The 19,706-nt window shown below is 36.6% G+C and overlaps 1 protein-coding gene across 1 annotated transcript; it reads left to right on the forward strand.

Moving 5' to 3' along the window:
• The first annotated feature begins 4,976 nt into the window (after window positions 1-4,976).
• Window positions 4,977-12,436, forward strand: LOC145782229 (ribitol-5-phosphate xylosyltransferase 1-like). Its single transcript, XM_082594005.1, has 5 exons — window positions 4,977-5,148; window positions 7,097-7,289; window positions 8,126-8,428; window positions 8,699-8,863; window positions 10,839-12,436. The coding sequence occupies exons 1-5, from the start codon at window positions 4,992-4,994 to the stop codon at window positions 11,263-11,265; spliced, it is 1,245 nt and encodes a 414-aa protein (XP_082450131.1). The 5' UTR covers window positions 4,977-4,991; the 3' UTR covers window positions 11,266-12,436.
• The last annotated feature ends 7,270 nt before the right edge of the window (window positions 12,437-19,706 follow it).

The raw sequence follows: 19,706 nt of genomic DNA on the forward strand, positions 1-19,706 counted from the left end.
AATTGCTCATGGTTACTTGTTAATTCAACTACCCATATACTTGCTTTACATCTAGCCACTAGCCTACCGCATGAGGTTTTGTTAAAAAAACAGCTTACTGGTAACTTTTCAACTATCTTTGTGGTCACAACGGTACACCATAATCTCTTCGTGGGAAAATTGTAACATAAGATTCCCGGATTCGTTCGACTGTATGCAATGATCGAAAGAAACACTCTTTTGAAAACGTCTATTCAAAAAGTGTATTTCTGTAAAAATAGCCCAAGGCTGTCGAAATTGGTACGCAACACCGTACGCCACTAAAACTTGTCACTACAGAACAGATTACTTGGATAAAGACGGAAATTTCGTTCAGCTAGCAAGCACTAAGCAAAACAATTAAATATGCGACCAACTTTCAAGCTACAATTTTACGAATGAGAGAATAATTTGCAATATTCCAAATCGCACGTAAGCATCTTATGTGACGTAATAATGATAAGCAATGATAAACTATTCAAGCACCTGTTTCAAGTTTGGCTGACACCTGTTCAAGCCTGGCCCACACCTGCCTCGCAATTAAAGATTTAACGATGATGTAGTGTTTCAGCATGTGTTCAAACGATTGTGCAATTCAAGATTTAACGATGATGTAATGTTATGCTGCAACTGCAATGTTTTACAGGTCTTGCAATCTGCTCATTTCTTAGAAATTTCCATGACGTAATACGCTAAGATTCAGTAGACCTGAAAAGTTTTATATGACGTTTGATATGAAAATTGTCCGTAACACTTTGTAAACAAGTATTCTTTAAATATGCTCTACGTAACATTTGCTAACTGTCTTCCGTAACTCATTGTACCAGCTACACTACAAAAGTTTCTATGATTTTAAAAGAAACACATGTTTAAAGCACTACAAACTACCGCCCTGGTAGTGTCATGAGAATAAGGCAATCGCTTCGAGCCTTCATATCCCCTTCTCTAGATATCCCTGGTTTCAAATAGTGGACTACATATCGCTTTTCGACAGTTTCAAAAGTTGGCTTTTATAAGTTCAGTTTCAAAAATTAGCTGGTAGGCCTATATCGTTTCAACGTTGGCTTTGGGTCACATTGAACAGGATCAGATGTGACGTTGGCTGCACTGGAGCTAATATATTTAGGTGGGGTTTGCATAATACGCCGATATGTGTCTGCGGAGCGCAGGGCCTCCGAGAGAAATTAGCACTGGTCGGGAAACAATACGAAAAATGGGCCCCATAATACTTTTAGCAAATAATGCGTTGCATGTTCGTGTTAAGCTGAAATTAGCCTACTTTCCTCAGCATGAAAAGAACTTCGTTCAACGTAAAAGTCATCATAATCACTGGATTATACTTGCAGCAAAAATGCCATTGAGACAAACTATTTTGTCTAGAAAGCTTTGTAAACACACAATAGGCCTACAGGCAACGAAAATAGTTCAACCAAGCATCTACTGTAATTCAGGAGTGTCCAAACTTTTTTCCAGGCGAGCCAGATTTGATAATAAGAGTTCGCGGGCCAACAGCCACACTAATTTTTCTGAAAACTGCAAGTTGAATTTATATGATTTTTGAATGACTGCAGGCCAAAAATAACACATTGTATGACAGCAGGCGCGGGCCATACAAAAACGTCTCGTGGGTCGGAGTTGGCCCGCGGGCTGGACTTTGGACATCCCTGATTTAATTCAACCCTTTCTGAACTTTTTGCAATGCAAAGTTACGGATCACAGCATCAAATGATAAAATTTTGCGACGTCTGAATTGATGCACAACATGTAGCCTATAGTTAGACTTTTCAATCGGTTTTGAGTCATAGGCCTACTACTGGAGCGCAAACAATTCTTTACAAATTGCAGTAATTGCTAAAACCACGTTCTCAAAGCGCAACCGTTGGAGGTAGCTACCAGAACACAAAAAAAATCATAACAAAACTATTTGGAAAAACCTTTCGAAAGTTGCAATCAATGATTCCTTGTGTAGAGATTATGGGGTGGTTCGTTCTGGTTTGCAGCTAAAGCTTGCTGTGTGGCTTTCTGTCAAAAGTACCAACTCATCCAAAATGTCTTGAAAAATGTCATTGTTGTACGGTAGCCTACAAATGGTTTAAATTTGTCCCACATGCCCGCAACTGCACAGCAGACATACGATGAAATTTTCATGGAACTTCAAACTCATCGACGATATATTTGAGTTTGTTGATACATTTGTCAATTCCAACAACTATCGAATCCCTTGCAAAGTACGGTAGAATCCATTTCCTTCGAATGATTCAGCTTGTTAAGTGGAGTTATAAAAGCGTTCTGTCCCCAGGAAAAGAAAGTTATTTACTTTTAAATTTATAATTGCCACTGAAACTTTAGCTTGCGAGTAATAGCCTACTCTTCTCAGCTTTCTCTTACTTAGATTACACCTTCCTTTAATTTCATTTAATTCATCAGTGAATCTTGTTTAGGACCGTAATCCACATAATGCAAAGCAGTCACAAATTTAAAACTGTTGTATGGCTACTTTAGCATTGACTCAGCTTCCGATCAAGCTCTTGTTGATTCCAACTTGATGCATTTAAGAAACGTCTTTAGAGCTTCATTTGCAAAAGGGTAATGTAAAGCATTGGGTTTGACTGCACCACGCCTTGATTACATTCTCGAAGTCAATTTTCTTTGCAAGATGATAGGACAGCTTTCTTTAGATTTTTCAGAATTTTTCCTCTGACTGGACTATAACTTTAAAAATGCCACTAGCTTACAATCAATTACTCCAAAAATGAAAAGACATTTGAACAACGCTGTCTGTAGACAACATTATGAATTCCAACTAGATTTAAGCAACAACATCCATAAACAAAAAACTCAAATAAAGAAAAAACTCACTATCTTCCAAAATCACATCATGAGAAGCATGACCAACAAAAGGCCACTTGACCACACGAAAACAGAAGATCTTTTAACTATGACAAAATTACATCCAATTGCAGCAATAAGTTAATAAAATCAAAAGTTTTAAAACTGTTCGGCCACACTAAAAGATCACAATTCGGAATCAGCAAGGTTTGCACAGAAGGAAAAGTAGAAGGAAAAAGAAAACGTGGCAGACAACCAAAACGATGACAAGACAACATTCGATCATGGACCGGACTCAACTTGGCGTCACTGGGCGCGCTGGCTCAAAATCGCCACTCTTGGAAGCAAATAACTCATGTTGATGCGCAATCTGCTGCAGGCGGAAATGATGACTGATGATGATCCATAAACAAAAAATATACAGGATTTACTTTCTTTATAATTGTGAACTTATTAGAAACTATTAAGCAAATTTTGAGTTATCATAAGTTATGTGGGAAAGTCAAACTACAGTTATCAGTCAAACTACATGTCAAGTATACAGTATACAGTCAAACTACAACATCCTATGCCTGGCCAACGCAGATTTTGAAGTTAAGGTTCAGTTGTCAAGCAAAAATGGTTCTCGCTTAGCTAAGCAGCGCCAGTTTTCAAGTTGAAATTATCAATATAATCGAAACCGTTCACAGTGATACAGAAATCATTTCAGCTTCAGATTTTACGTCTTGAAGCTGTTCAACATCGCCTACCTTAACACGAAAATGATTTGTTCTTGATGAGAAGCATCAAGAGTGACATTTACAATGATTGAGAAATACTTGGAACTACGCACTTCAGAATTTGTTGATTATATAGTTGGTACCGTACATTTTTACTTTAGTACTAAAAATGGGGCCCCCTCAAAAGTGCAAAAACAAAAAAACTACTCGTTTTTCCTTTAGCTACAATGTTTTGCTAGGGGGGAAACTGGCCCGACTCCCCCCCCCTCTCGGAGCCACTGGCGGAGCGGCAGAACAAACAATGCAACACATACTTCACGAATGCCCCATCTTACGGCCCCCAAGTGGAATCATTGGCATTCGACAATTGGACCCAACTACCGTATCCGCCCCGATAGCTCAATTGGTTAGCGCGTGACTTCTGGAACGAAGAAGCTTCGAGATCAAGCGGCGCTGGTTGGACTCTCGGGGTGTGCGCTTGAGCAACGCACGTTAAGGACTGCTCTCCATTCAGCGGCATCTAATGGATAGAATAGTTCCTTGGCAACAAGACTTCAACAATCGGAAACTTCACTCTGTCAATCTCGGTGACCGGGCCTGCGTCAGTGATTTAAAGCCTCTACAAGTATGCGAAACTGCCAGGATTAAGCTCTTCAAGAAGCTTTCCCAGTCCGAGGATAAAGATTCAATCAATCAATCATGGCTGCACGATGAGGCATTGCCAATCTAAGCTACTACAAGTCAAACGAGAGAAGAAGAAGAAGAACGTTGGCTTTCATATCGTTTCAATGTTGACTCTGATCATTGCGCGAAAAAAAAATCTCGCATGCAAGGCAACGTTGACCAACGGGTCTGAGGATTAGCGACCCTCCTCCAAATGTTCACTAATCATCAAAAACAAAATTCGAACGAACAAAATCGGCCATGAAATGACTAAAGGCCTGTAAAAGTGGTGTTTTAGGGATTTTTTTGCAACTTATGTAGGCTACTCAGAATACATAAACTCCACATGTGTTTTAAAAATGCAATTGTCGTGGGTTTGACACCTGTCAGAAGATATTTCATTTTCTTGATTGTTTTAAAAATAAATGATTACAAAAAATAATAAAAGCATTAGACCATGTGCGTCTCAAGTTTCTCAAATGTGAGGTATTTAGCCGCCGAGTTATTAGCCATTTGTCAGGGCGGGCTTTAAAATCCCGTCTTGTGCTTTTCGAGCATCAACAGAACGAATACCAGATAGGGTTAAGCGTTTATTTCAGACCCGGTTAGAAAAAAAATCAACTGAACTGAACTTTCTGTAAGGTCAAAAATAAAACGAAACTGAACAGCTAAAATTGCATGCTTGATTGACTTCAGGGACAACAAACCCAGTTTTGCTTTGCTTGAGCACTTGTTTATTTTGTGAATTTGAATAGCTGCACGATGTTTTTGAGGTACAGAAAGCCAATGATTATGCTATTAATGTGCTTGTCTTATGGCATTATTTCGTTATTTAGTGCATACTCAATGGTAAAAAGGTACGACAAACAAAGGAAACATCCAGTATCTTTCAATTTTTCTTACAGGAACCGTAGTCCAGGTAATGTACACTCAAGTGTTGAGTTTTCCCAAGTATTTTGTTTAATTTAATGCTAACTAAGCGTATGAACATATTTTTCTTTGAATTTTTTAATTTTACTGCGCTAAATTGCTAGACTACCCGGCCAGCTGGTAGAGTTCTGTAATCAATAAACAGAGGCCTGCATAGTCAGGGGGGGTGGCAAAGGGAGCAATTGCCCTGCCTTTTGTATATGCAACCGACTAACAAGCTTGTAAGATATTGAAAGCTGAAGGAAAGTTTGTTAAAAGAAGATGTATTTCTTTAATCAAATTTGTGCGCATTTAGCCATGCAACACTTTTGCTGCTAACAGTTGTCAAAGACAATGATATGCAATTTTATTGTTTATAGGTTTGCTTTCCAGTGAATGGTAGCGTAATGTTGAATTTGTTTGTTTTAATGTACAACATGTGCGTCAGATATAATATGAACATTAGGTAACTAACCTACTGTGTTAAATTTTGTGCAAAAGGTATTTGTTGGTGGGCAATTCAATTCAATCACTAATGGTGAAAATGCAGAAATTTTGCCGGCATAAACTGGCACATTGTTTGCAAAAGTATACAATTAATACCAATGTAGCAATTTACTTTCGGTAACAGAATGCTGTGTTAGTTGTGCAATAATACGCATAACTAACATGGGCTAAGGCCCCATCAATAAAGTATGCCCTTAATATTTGTATTCAATTATTTGATGGGTTTAGCCAAAGTTTAGAATATTAGTTTTGGGAGAGACTATATTTACCATATATTGTGTTTACTCAAGCAAGATGATGACCTCAATTATGTACTCAGGCGTGTTATTACATAGGCTCCATATCTTTTTGCACAACCATAGTGCCAAGTGCAAACACAAAGTCACTCATGCTTTAATAAATGTGTGAAGGTGGCAGCATTATGAAAATGGCAAAACTAAAACCCTTAAATAATACATATGATAAAATTATTTTTTTAAAAGAAGTATTGTTAATTTTGCAGCCACCAAACTTACTCGTTGACAGTGAAAAGAGTGCATAAAATCAGTCATTTTCGTAAACTTGGCTAGCAAATAACATAAAAAGAAATTTGACTCAGTGACCTGGAGCAAACAGTTGTGTAGTAAAGATCATGTCCAAGTTCATTTGGCAAACATGGTCAACCTCTTTTGGTGAACGACAATTTACCAAGAGAAATTCTATAACTCCAGCAAAATTTAAAAAAATTTAACAACTCAACCTGATTCTTTATATTGTTACGGCTGGAAGCAGCAAAAAAGCACTATTATAATATAGATAAAGTTCTAAGAAAAAAAAAACACTTCTGGGCAGTGTCAAATCGACGCCCTTTAGAATTTGAGACCGATGCAGTCATTATGAGACATGAACATTCACGCTAAAATTTGTCGAGATTAGACGTTAAAAACGCAACTTCTTTGTTATTGAGAGAAGCCTGGGAGAAAAAATACATCATGCTTAAGTGAACAGGTGCATATAGCTTCTGAGGCTATATTCACCATGTATGGTAAGAATAGCCACTGTGATTATTTGTTAATTCTATTTGATTGTTGGAATTAAAAGTTTCGTTTAAATGTTTTTTTATTGCTTGTTAAAGCTTGTTTGTATCATTCAGACCGCAAACCTCATGCAAAATTTCCCAACACTTGCACATTTCTTCAATATTTTTCTCAGTAAGATGACGGGCTCTCAACAAGATTAAGAACTTGACCATTTGGCAACATCGTTGCTTAAAGGGTTGATTCAGCTGGCATGTTGCGGTTTCTTAATTGCCATTGCTTTCAGAGCTGTTTTTGGTTGAGGTGTTATTAATACCAGACGGTTTTCTAAGATTGTTTACTATTCTTGTGATAACAATGTTTCGTGCAAGAATCTCTATGCTAGTGTATTATTGTAAAAAGTTTTTGTTTGTATTATGAATGTATGAATTGTAGATGTGATCATAAACCGCAACCCCACCAATCAAGCAGTTAGTGTTGAGGAGACACATGCCAAGCTATTAGACATATGGGACACAAGTGGAGTTGGTTTATACTTGTGGAAAGATATTTTACAAGGAAAAATTTCAGAAGCAAACCAAAATGGATGGTATGATGGTTTCATGGAAATAAAAGATGTGCAGATATGGTGTGTATGTTTTAAATTTATAGTATATATATATCAAAGGTACAACAACTAAGTGTACTGCACTAATGAGGCCACAAGGCCGAAACGATGTGCCATTGTCTGCAGTCTAAGGTACAGTGTGTATAATTTCAGTTATTACTGTTGGAAACTGTTTTGTGAATGAAATACCGTACTTTAAAGTTTCTAGGAAAAATAGAATATTACCGGTATAGAATATGTACCGGTATATATCATATTTTACTTGTAAAACAATAGTTGGAAGTGAATTTGCAGTGTTTTTTTTGTAATGATACGATAGAAAAATTCAAATTAGTCATTACAACTTGTTTCAAGTACCAAGTTTTAACTTGGTCATGCAAGCTATCTATTGCTGAGGTGGATGCCTAATTTCAAGTCTTTTAAAAAGGATTCATACCATGACACTACTTTGAATATAGTATCTTATTTAACTGATTTGAATTGAAAATTTTCCAAAAATGTAGTGATTGTATAGAGTAACAATTGTAGTACAATTTGTGATTTGACAAATAAATATATACAGCTACCGCAAAATGACTTCGGACCTTTCTAAATTTTCAAGAAAAACAAGCATTTTGTATACAATGAAATTTTTTAATAAAAACTATCGACCTTTCTTAATAATTTGTCATATTGCATTATTATAACCTTCTTCACATTTTTCACAATCTTCGCATTGTTAGTCACAATCCTTATTGTTAATGGTATGATCTGATGCAAAACGCACAGCTACCAACCTGGCGTAAATTTTGGTAAAAAGGTCCGAAGTCATTTTGCGGTAGCTGTAACAAACGCTTGAATGATGATGATTCATGCAGGTATAGACTTGGTTATGGGTTATGGCCTGAACATGGAATGCCGCTTCTTAAAGAACACTTGTTTCTTGTTTTGAATGGTCGAGATGCTGATGCCGTTGAACATTCGAAAGCATGGTTAGATTACATTTTAAGAAACAGTAAAATATCAAACCTTGGTCTACTGCTGCTCGGAGATGAATACTGCAATAATGAGTGGATATACCAGTACTTGCAGGATGCAAGATTACGACTAGTTTTTCTTGTGTATGATTCTGCTATAATCGACAATAAGAAGATATTTTCCTGGCCACTTGGAGTTGCATCGTAAGTTTTATTTTTTTGATACATTACATATTATCTCGTTTACTTCAAGCATCGTCAAAGTTTTTGAATAAAAAAATGACCAGAATCAGTAATCATGTCACTTCAAATCTAGGTCTATGTAATTGACTAACTGTTTGTACTAAAAGTGCTCACTAAATTTGCTTCCTTAGAACCTCATAAAAATATAGTTTACTGACCCTACTTCAAACACAAATGAACACTTTACACTGTGATCCCTGCATTGAACAGGCTTGGTGTTTTCTTATGTAGATACCGAGGGTTTGGGTCAAAACAGGTTAGTGTACCACTGACAAAATCAAGAAAATACACCTGTAATTTTTATGGAACCATGCATCAAAATTCTTCAAGGCAAAAGTTGCAGAAAATTGTGGAAGATTCTGCATTTGACAAATGCAACTTTAAGTGGAGAAAAAGGTGAATCGTGTGTTGTAGTTAAACCTGTTGTACTGTATAAATCAGTGGTTCTCAAACTTTATTTTTGGTGCAACGCTCATTAGAGAATTTGCTGAAATCGCGATGCACAACGATTGATGACATCAATGAACATTGACGAAGTTATGTTATAAACTATATGTTGACACACAGGACTAAAAATTAATACTTTTGATGCTAATTTAATACTTTATATGAAATTTTTTAAGTTTGGAAACTGAAGCTTTGTGTGGTGCCTTTTGAAATGTCGAACAATGCGACAAACAGTTTGAGAACCACTAGAATAAATAGAGTAAGAAAAAGTTGTAGGCCTATGTATTGTTTATTTATGTTTGTCGGAATACAGTTAAATAAAACGTACTGGAAAATAAGACTATAAACTTCCACTTGAAGCTAATTAAACCTTTAATTATTTTTATAAAGTTCTATTATTTTCTTTTACGATATTTACGATGAACTGTAGTTTTTATATCTTTAAACTACACTAAAAGCATAAGAATTTGTTACGTTTCAACCAAAGCTATATTGTGGCATTGATAAGTTTTTATGAAGAAATTTTGCCGTTGTAACATTTTCAAGCTGAAAATACTGACAGTATTGTTAGTAGTTTAATGATAGCGATGTCTCAATCCTATCTCTTCAGCTGTTTTTTTTTGCTGAGACTTTTTGGTCATTTGTCCGAAATGACTTGAAAAAGTTCGGTCATTTTTTATTTATTTTGATCATTTTTTTTTTGATGAAAATATTTCCTTTCTTAAAGCAGCTGACACAAACCAAAATTTGCACTTTCTGACTAGCTACAACAAGTTTCGCTGAGAAACGTTATTTTTTTCGGACATTTTGACTAAATTGACTATATAATTTTTCGGACATTTTGACCGAATTGACTATAATATTTTGTTTTTCGGATATTTTGCTAAAAAAACGGTCAATGACCGAAAAAAAACCCCAGCTTTTCAGTTGGCTAGCTATTCAATAAGCACATTATGCCAATGTATTGTCGAAGAGGATGGTAGCTCACCAATACGGGGTCCACGTCTTTTAGGCGCAGACAGTTAGGCGCCGGTCAAATAGGCGCGCACACTGTGGCGTCAGGATATTTAGGTGCGGAGCACTGTGGCGCCCGTTCATTTAGGTGTTATTCCTAGTAAAGTCTGCAGATTGTGTCAGCTCAGCTTTGGCAAAACCTCGTCTGGGTTTTGACGGAAAACTAAGTTACTCTTTACTCAAGCATACCACCCGCTTGAATATAGGCTACGGTATATTTTTTACTGATGTTTAGTGTAGTTATTATTTGACTTAACTAAAAGTGAACTCAGTCATGTTCAGAAACTTGAATAATTTACTGATAAAGCTTTCGCCGACACAAACCTGGACTAACAACAAATAAATGCCGAACACGCGCATTAAAAAAGCAACATGTTTTTCTGTTCAATGTAACATTTTGTGTGAAAAGCATTGCTGGATAAAGCAGCTTCACTCACTGAAGCCATGACTAACAACAAATAAATGCACACGCATTAACAAAACAATATATGTTTCTGTTCAATATAACATTTTGTTTGAAAAGTATTGCCCTACCTGCCAAGCGGATACAATCTGCAGACTTTACTAGGAATAGCGCCTAAATGAACGGGCACCACAGTGCTCCGCACCTAAATATCTTGACGCCACAGTGTGCGCGCCTATTTGACCGATGCCTAACTGTCTGCGCCTAAAAGACTTGCTCCCTCAATACGGATGTTCATTCTTAGAGAATAATGCTTTTACCAAACGTCTCCCAGGTTTCAACAACAAGGCAAAAGCGACATGCAGAAATAGAAGAGCTAATAAAAATCTGAAGCTATAACTACATACATTTAACACATTTTAGTTCTTTCACTTCATCGTTACAGTGGTACTTCGAAATCTGCATCTTCTAAACAGTATTATTCCTCAACATTTTTTGTCGGTTTAGGTGGGTTGAAGATGAAAGTATTGAAAGCCTGTCTGCTTATCAAAACGTGGTAGCCAATAGCGACTTAACCCTGTCACCTACGGGGAAAAATGCTGAATGTTATCGAACTTACGAAGCCATGGAACTAGGATCAGTTCCTATTGTTGAAAATCTTCCTACCTCAGAAAAATGCAACATCTCTCCTAGCGTGGCATCGAACTGGACATCTCCGTATCACCTTTTAAAAGAGCACAATGCACCTTTGATATTCATAAAAGACTGGCGAGAACTCCCAGCTATCATAAAGCAATTCGAGGTTATGTCTGCCGCTGAAAAGGTAAAGTCACGTTTGAACTTAATCAGGTGGTACAGCAACTTTAAGAAACTCATGAAAGTGAAGTTTCTGTCGCGTATAACCGATTTATTTCAATGGAGTATCAAACGTTGAACATATGCTTACATTGGTTTCAAAGATTTCTTCTACCTAGGTGATTAACAAGAGTGTGGCACAGTTGCGTAATTTCAAGCGAAGACATGTGATGGGTTGCTTAAGCAGTTTTCATTGTTTTGATACATACAGTTGGTGGTCAATGGCAATGTGTTGCTGTGAAGGTTAACCTTCTGGTTTGGTTCTTTGAGGTTGAGGGTTGTGGTCAGCCGAATTTCTATATATCACTGTCTGGCTGTAAGCTTGAACAACCGGTCGTTCCATGCATCGACCCTTGTGGTACACTTAAATAGTCACAACGTCCACCCCGCTACTCCAACAGAGTACACACTCATTAATCTCCCAATGCGATATGCTTCAACGAAAGGAAGTGCAATCTTTGTTAGCAGTTTGATAAGCATTGGTTCGAAAAATTTTGAAATAAGGGTCACTTTCGATGAACTTTCGTCACAACAATGGCCTCTCTGGCCACACATTTAATGCAAATTCTATGTTTTTTACCAAAAAAGTGTGAGCCTAATGGGTTGATATTTGTGTTAAGCTGTTTGGAGGGGAAGCAACTGCCAATTGGTTCCCCTCCAGAGTGTTTCCACAGTTGTCTATCATGTGAGCGTTTACACTGAAATACAAATTGAATTATATTTTTCTCCTGACATTGGCTTTTGGCACTATCTAGTTTTTTTTAATCCCGTACCGCTATACCGCGTGCTATTATGGTCTTACATTTATTTCAATTAACTGTTAGGCTGCAATCAACTCCTAAACATGATTGGTTGTGAGAATCATAATCTTCAATCTTATGCCCTTGAAGTGCGTTGCCCGTTAATGTTATCATACAGTTGAAAATTGATTGTCGTTTTTCTTTTCGGTTAAGGTGGACAATGGAGATACAATATATTTATCACTGCTTAGTACTTAGGACATATTGTTTTATTGTACTTATGAAACCAACTGTCATTACTTGTGACGTTTTTGAAAGGATAGCCACTGTGGGTGCAAAGTGTATTGTGAAATAAAGTTTTTTTGATTTTTTTCACGCCTTCTATTTGACGTTTGTTATCAATGTATAGAACGCAATATGACAGTTGCGACTGATTCTCTTTCTCAAATGTTTCGCATATGCATATTCAACACTTTGTCAAATGTTAAAAATAAATGCAAACTCGCACTGCTTTTATTATTTTAATTTCCGACCACTGAAATGAAGACAATTACAATAACTTCGCAAAACGAAAGTGCAAATACGTGAACTTTGATGCGTAGCCCCAGACAGCGAAATCCTTCATTTTTACAACGTCTGCACACGTTGAAATAATGTAAAAATGAGGAATTTTGTTATCCGAGGCCTTCACCATTGCATCCTATTGGCAATAGAGTGTTGCATTCCGACATGACCAATAGCCATTTCTAGATGGGAAATCATGTCAAATCACCCAAAAAAAATTTTGAGAGAAAAATATAAACGTTTAGAGTTCCCCCGCTCCCCCAAAGCTTTTAAAAGCTCCATTTCTTAACTCATAAACCACATGGAGTAAAAAGTTGGTTGTTAGCTCAAAATACTCAGAATTGCCATATTTCTATCTGCTCTAAGAGGAATGTTTTTCTCAAATCACGTTACACGCAAAAAACTTTCACAAAAAAACTTTTTTTGTTAAAGTTTTTTGTTTTTGTTAAAAAAATTTTTTTAGAAAAAAGTTACACGCAAAAAATTGATCTTTAGGTTAGTTCGGTTATGCGAACTCCTACTTACGCCATCTTACGGCACTAAAGCAGTAACATATTCAGAAAATTACTCTGAGTAGTTGTACCAGAAAACATCTGCACTGTGGGCTTGGGCATTCTGCATCCGCTGTTGTCTATTTACAAAATATGATTTAATAATCTATGACTTAAAAATAATATGCAATATGCTCTTGCATTAAATGTACAAAAAGCAACAAGATGTAACGAACGAAAAAAGACCATAATGAAATAACGAAACACTTTGACGCAAATACGACCGCACAGTACTGCTGCATGAAAATTCGAATTAAAGTAACACATCAATGAAGTATACTGATTCGAGATATCAGTGGTCATAGTTATGACAAATCCCTAATGGAGTTATCAATTTATTTTAGTTTATTGTCAGGCATGGCATCATCGCTGTCCTTAACTTTCCCATTTTGCAGGTAATTGGATAAATTGCCAATTAAGCATTCCTTAAATATTTCTTGTGATTTTTTATTTAACTTTGGTGTTGATTTCTAAAGGTTTTCTTCTTTCAATCTCTCTGTTTTAATGGCTGCTATGAAATTAAAAACAGAATCTTTTTGTACTTTGTCTTGAGCTTTTGTATTTCTATAGAGTTGATTGCAGTGATATAAACACTCTCAGGGTTAGCATATCATCTCCATACTCTTCTTTTATAAAGTTAACTAGCCGTTTACAAATCCCTCTTGCTGATGCAGTATTGAGTGCCGTTATATTAGTCATAATGTTAAGAACATTTTTTTAGCATTTCCAGCTGTATCAGATTTTTCAGAGCATTAAAACAATTTTCTGCAGTAACGGATTCGTCTTTCCTAAATGTTTTTAGAGCAGTAAAAAAACTTTTCTCAAAGAAATGGGAGAGTACTGCAATCTTTCTCAGTAGAATATTTTTTGCGCCAAAACACAATTGATGAAATACTTCATTGCGCAATGCTACTTCTCCTTTTTCCAAGTTTTAAATTTCTATAAAATGTAGCGTAGAGCTTTTTAGCCTCTGGCTCATTGAGTTTCTCCTCTGCACAGTTTATATGACTTTTTTTTTTAATTCAGCATACCGGTAAACGCTTTGTCTGGTATAACATCGTTTCTAGGTATTCTGCTCTCTGCTAGGAATCTGCCGGCTAATGTCACATTTACAGCTCATCTTTCCATTTTTAACTGGACCATTTTTGGCTAAATCACACTTACCTGTGGAAACATTAAACAATTTTGACAAACATGACATGAACACTTTGAACAACTTCAATTTCTTCTGTTAAAGAGCTTTTTATCAACGCCTTGAGCAACTTTAGTCTAAAAGTAGTCTGGTTTTTATCTGGCCAGCTCACATATCCGAAAAATGTGGCACTGGCATAAGAAGCTTTTTTCCACAAACCAAAACACTTTCGGAATGAGTTCAGCTAATGTTTCATTATTAGATAGAACTGCACTGCTGTTACACTTCACTATTAGCATTTGCCTGTAGTGGTAAAGTGCTTTAACCTCGACTCCATTAGTGGGAAGTTGGTTAGGAGATCTGACGGGTATCCAACAGCATTATGAATTAAAGTTTTACTTCTAACCAACGATTTTGACAATAACATCATTAAACTAGTATTCAAACATGAAACAAATTATTAACCTGCTAAAACAAAAACTATATGTAAGATAGATAGAAATATCTAGCTATTCTGGAGTAGGTGTTGACTTAATTTTGTTTTAACTGTGAATCATTTTCAATTGTAAAATTTTTGGCTCTTGTAGTAGCATGGGAGAACTAGTTGTTTCCCCATTTTTTGGTATTTGCATCAGAGAATGAAAACTTTAACTATTGAATGATATGCTGGTCAACTAGTTGTGCAATATTATCCCCAAGACAAAATAGAAGCTGCAAAAGAACTGCTTTTCACTCATTTCACTGACAATGTTGGGCCAAAACACTTGAGGAAAAAAGTGAGAAAGGGTCAGGATAGTGCTGACAACACTGTAAAAGACATTGTGGAAGTACACATGAAATGGCAGTTGCGAAAGAAGACTGCAGCCTATTGCCCCGACCATTGTGACTGTAAGTAACCAATTTTTCTTCTCTGGATATTTGCAATGTAGGTGCTGCATCAATGAGCAATGATATTGCTTCACTGAAGCATGATGTTGCCTTACTCAAAAAGGACAATACCTCATTGAAGGAGATAAAAACTCTTAAAAAATAACAGTGCTGTTTGTGGTAAACCAGCTTTTCCTAGCTTACAGCCAAGTGCTACAAGTACAGTAGACTCACCTAGTTCTGAAAATACTCAAAGTACTGCAGAAGTTCAATCTTTTGCTTCTAGTTGCTACAAAGAATACAAAATCAATTTTAACAAAATCTCAGGCTTTGAAACTTTCATCCACCTCAACAAAGCAAAATGTTGTTGCTGAAAACAAGTGGAAAAAAATCAAAAAACAGAGGCCTAAAGTAGGTAAGCTGGAAACATGCTCCATCAAAACAGTTACCAATTATAATAAACCGGCAGAACTATTCATCTCTCGACTTCATCCTGACACTTTGTCAGAGAAAATTGAGTCATTTGTGAAATGCCAATTTCCAAAAGCAAGCAAAATTATCTGTGTCAAACTTGCAACTAAATCCCCAAGCTATGCCTCTTGCAAAGTTTCCTTGAGTGGCATTGCTTTTAAGGATTCATTGAACTTACACAATTGGCCAAAAAATGCCTTGGTGAAAAGATTTGTTTCAAACCCTATTGAAGCTGGAACAAGTGGCTCTAAGCAGGTTACAGAAAAAAGTTCAATTTGAATGATTTAAAAGTAGTGTCTTATAATTGTAAGGATTTATCTTCGTCCCTGCATGATGTTAAAATGTTATGCAAAGATTATCACATCATATTTCTACAGGAAACCTGGCCTGCAAAGCAAAATCTTATGTCTTAATCCACTAGCAGTAATTCCCACAATGGCTGTATCTCTAACATTGACTATGAGTCCGGTATTCTAGTTGGAAGACCACATGGTGGTACTGCTATCTTGTGGGATAAATCCTTGCAGGCCTCTGTCATCAAAAAATGAAAATGCCACTATTATTGGTCTAGAACTCTAGATCAGTATATTATTGGCGACGGTGATGGGAGGTGGGACAATGATTCAGTACTTAAGTCAGCTGGATACGAGCGATGGCTCTCAAAACCGCTGACCGTCTTTTTGATTATGGCTTATGAGGGAATTTTTAATAAGACTGATGCTTTGTTCAGAGTGCTTCAAAACAAAATAATGGACATTTCTTTTTGTTGTGAGCAAATACGCGACACAGTTGGCTATGTGGAACGACAGAGACAAGAGTTTGAAATTTTTATGAACGGTTTGAGCAGAATTGCACAACACTTGAGCTGAGGTTTGCCGACATTGATATTGGAAACTGCGCGTCGATTAAAAATAAACGAAAACAAATGTTTTACAATGTTTTGAACAATATCATTGTTCAACTGAAGTCGAGGTTTGACAATTTTAGTGAGCTTGCCTTCCTGGGTTTCGTAGATTGTTCTAAATTTTCCGAAATGGCTCTAACGTTTGATGACAGTAAATTGCATAGCCTGTCAAAAAGTTATGCAAAATTCTTCGACTTTGTAAAACTGAAAGCTGATCTTGTGGGACTATACAGCTCACAAACAGTCAGAAAAAATTGTAAAACTCCTGCACAGCTTCTCAGTTTTTTTGTACCAGAACGATCTAATTCAGACAGTTCCTGAGGCGACAAAGTTGCTACAGTTAGTGCTCACTATACCTGCTACAACAGCGTCGGTGGAAAGATCATTTTCTGGGTTGAAAAGGATCAAAACATACAACAGAAATCAAACTGAACAAGAGCGTCTTTCATCACTAGCAATAATTTCCATTGAGATGAAGAGGCTTCAGAAATTGCGGCAAAATAAAGACGATTTCTACAAAAAAGTCACAAATGTTTTTGTCCAAAAGGATAGGCGCATGGATTTTATTTTTAAATAAATGTGAAATTAATAAATTATGCTGCTAATTATTATTTTTTTGATTGGTATGATATCGTTTTTGCTGTTGTTTAAGAAAAATTATTGTAAACGTGACTTGAAAAAATTAGTGCCTCACCATCTAGGAACCTCACCGCACGTCACTGATTATATATATGGCCGGTCACAAGTGTAGGCTACTCATTTATGTTTCTTTTACATCTGTAGGCTAGTCTTAGGTTGCTAAATTGTGTCCCATAAAGTGTTTATTTCTTATGCTCTTTTGTTCGAAATAGGTTTTCAACAATACAAGTTGCATGCAAATGTGCTTCTTGGGAAACTGCTTTCATTTAAAATGCATAATAATAGTTAAAACACCAGCAGTTAGACAGAAAAACGCTGCATTACTGAAGGTGTCCTATAGGACACCATGGTAATTCTAGGGTGTAAAAAATCCCGGTAATTCTAGTGTTAAGCAGTTGAAACAGCGACTCCCAACAAATTTGAAAATTTTGAGAAAGATATCTCTCTTCTAGCTGTCAGCTGTATGCTGCAGCCAATTAAGGATGTCTCTGCCACTTGTGAGATTATGACATTTTAGGTGCATCTGAAAATTCTTTTCTCAAGCAGAATACCAACTAAGCAACATTAATTTAGTTAACTGGACCAACAAGAAGACACTGAAGCATTTTGGAGTGAAGTTGGTGATTACAAAGATGCTTCGGGCAGTAATCCATTTGCAGAAATATTTCAGTGTGCAGTTTCTGCCCTAATACTTCCTCATTTAAATGCTAATGTTGAACGATTATTCAGTGCAATGAACTACTGTATGTTAAATCGAAGACACAAAACAAAATGAAGCTGAAGCTTTTAAATACAATTTTAACAGTGAAACTTGACTTTGTTAACATTTCCACCCCATTGCAGCCACCGTATGCAACCATTGGATGTAGGATTGTGTGTGTATATGGACCTTTTAAGCGCTTTTTAATGCTTTCAGCGATTCACTCATGACCTCAAATGGTGGTAGCGAGATAACAATATATAAAATTGCTGAGCTAGCAGGGTTGGCCTATTCAAAATCTTTCACTATCCCAAATATTATTTCGTCATTTCAAGCCACAGGAATTTTCCCTTTTAATCCAGACATTTTCCCTGAAGACATGAATTTGCCAGCTTCCGTTACAGACAAGCCATCAGTCGATGCCATGGATGCTGTGCCACCATCAATCAGTGGCATTGTGGATGTGCTTGCGCCACCATCAGTCGACATCATAGAGGATGCCGATGCATCTGGCCCATCGTCAGTCAATGCCATAGAGGATGCACCTGGGCCATCATTAGTCAATGCCATAGTTGGTGCAGGGCAAGCGTCACGCCAACATAGCTAACCAACTTCATCATCGTCTGATAAAAATCTTCTGCAGGTCATCATGCCCTTTTCAATATCTAAGAGATTTTTACGATAAATGCTTATCGTATCTGGATCTTTATGATGATTCTTATAAAGATGTGTTTCCTCATCTTTGGATCGACCTAAACAAAGAAATATCCTGGGGGCGGGTGTGTGAGTCTGCGGAAAAGATCAACATGATGTTTGGGAAGCAGGTGATCAACAACGACTCTCTTTTTGACGAACAATTACTAGTGAAACGGCACATGTCCGAACGTTGTGTCGTTGTAACGAAGAGAGCTGGCAAAATGCGTCTTTGGAACAAAAGTGGGTCGAGATGTTCAAAGAATTTGAAAAAAATGCATACGCGTTTCAATCTTTCAAAAGCTAATAGAGTTCATACTGTATTTTGTTTACCCGGAACATCCGCACCCGTTGAAAGAATTTTTTCCATCATGAAGAGCATGTGGTCTGAGAGCAGAAGCAGGATGCTGGAGCAGAACGTGAAAGCCGTTATTACATGTAAAATCAATACTGATTGGTCCTGCTCTGACTTTTACGAGAATGTAAAATTGAACAATGTCTTTTTGAAGAAGGTGTTATTTACAGAAAAGTATGATTGGGCGAATAAGTAAATTCGCAAGTGCTTGTACGCAGTGTTGGGTAAATTCAGTGCAATTGGGAGTTAGCCTACTTATCGACTTGAAAACCGCAGGCTATTTTTTTCTTCCTTTTGCTTTACAGAAAAAATCTAAATTCGAATTATTTTGTATCGTTAACGTCAATTCCTTTCTATTTTTCGAACTGAATCCGATATTTAGACAGAGAATATGCGCATGAACTCTTGATGACAATACGGTCAATGAAGACAGCCGGGATGGCTTTAAATGTAGGCCTATGTAATAATATCGGAAAATGTAAAGTTAAAAAATCACAGCTAAGTGGTCTTGGTCTTTGGAGGCGTCCCGTTTTGAAGTCACAAAAATATGGTAAACCTACGATTGTAAAGAATTTGAATGGCGACATTCAAGATTCAGGTAACTATAGACCTATTGCTGTAGCCACAGTAATCTCTAAATTGTTTGAACGTTTTATTTTGAATCATCTATTGCCTTTTTTGAATACCAGTGACAATCAATTTCGTGTGTAACTTTTTTCTGATCATTTTTGAAAAAACATTCCTCCTAGAGCAGATAGAAACATGGCAATTCTGAGTCTTGAGCCAAAACCACCAGCGGGGGACCTTTAAACATAAATATTTTTAGCTCGATTTTTTTGGGTGGTTATTTAAAATGATTTCTCAACTTGACAATGTTATTGGAAGTATTTTTACAAAACTTTTA

The sequence above is a fragment of the Aplidium turbinatum genome, chromosome 13 (assembly GCF_918807975.1).
Source record: "Aplidium turbinatum chromosome 13, kaAplTurb1.1, whole genome shotgun sequence".
Taxonomy (NCBI): Eukaryota; Metazoa; Chordata; class Ascidiacea; order Aplousobranchia; family Polyclinidae; genus Aplidium; species Aplidium turbinatum.

What these genes read in the sequence shown, in the direction of transcription:
- LOC145782229 (XM_082594005.1), top strand. Translation starts at nt 4,992, where the DNA reads ATGTTTTTGAGGTACAGAAAGCCAATGATTATGCTATTAATGTGCTTG. An exon ending in TTACAGGAACCGTAGTCCAG is followed by an intron (nt 5,149 to 7,096) that starts GTAATGTACACT and finishes TATGAATTGTAG; the next exon opens with ATGTGATCATAAACCGCAAC. An exon ending in ATAAAAGATGTGCAGATATG is followed by an intron (nt 7,290 to 8,125) that starts GTGTGTATGTTT and finishes TGATTCATGCAG; the next exon opens with GTATAGACTTGGTTATGGGT.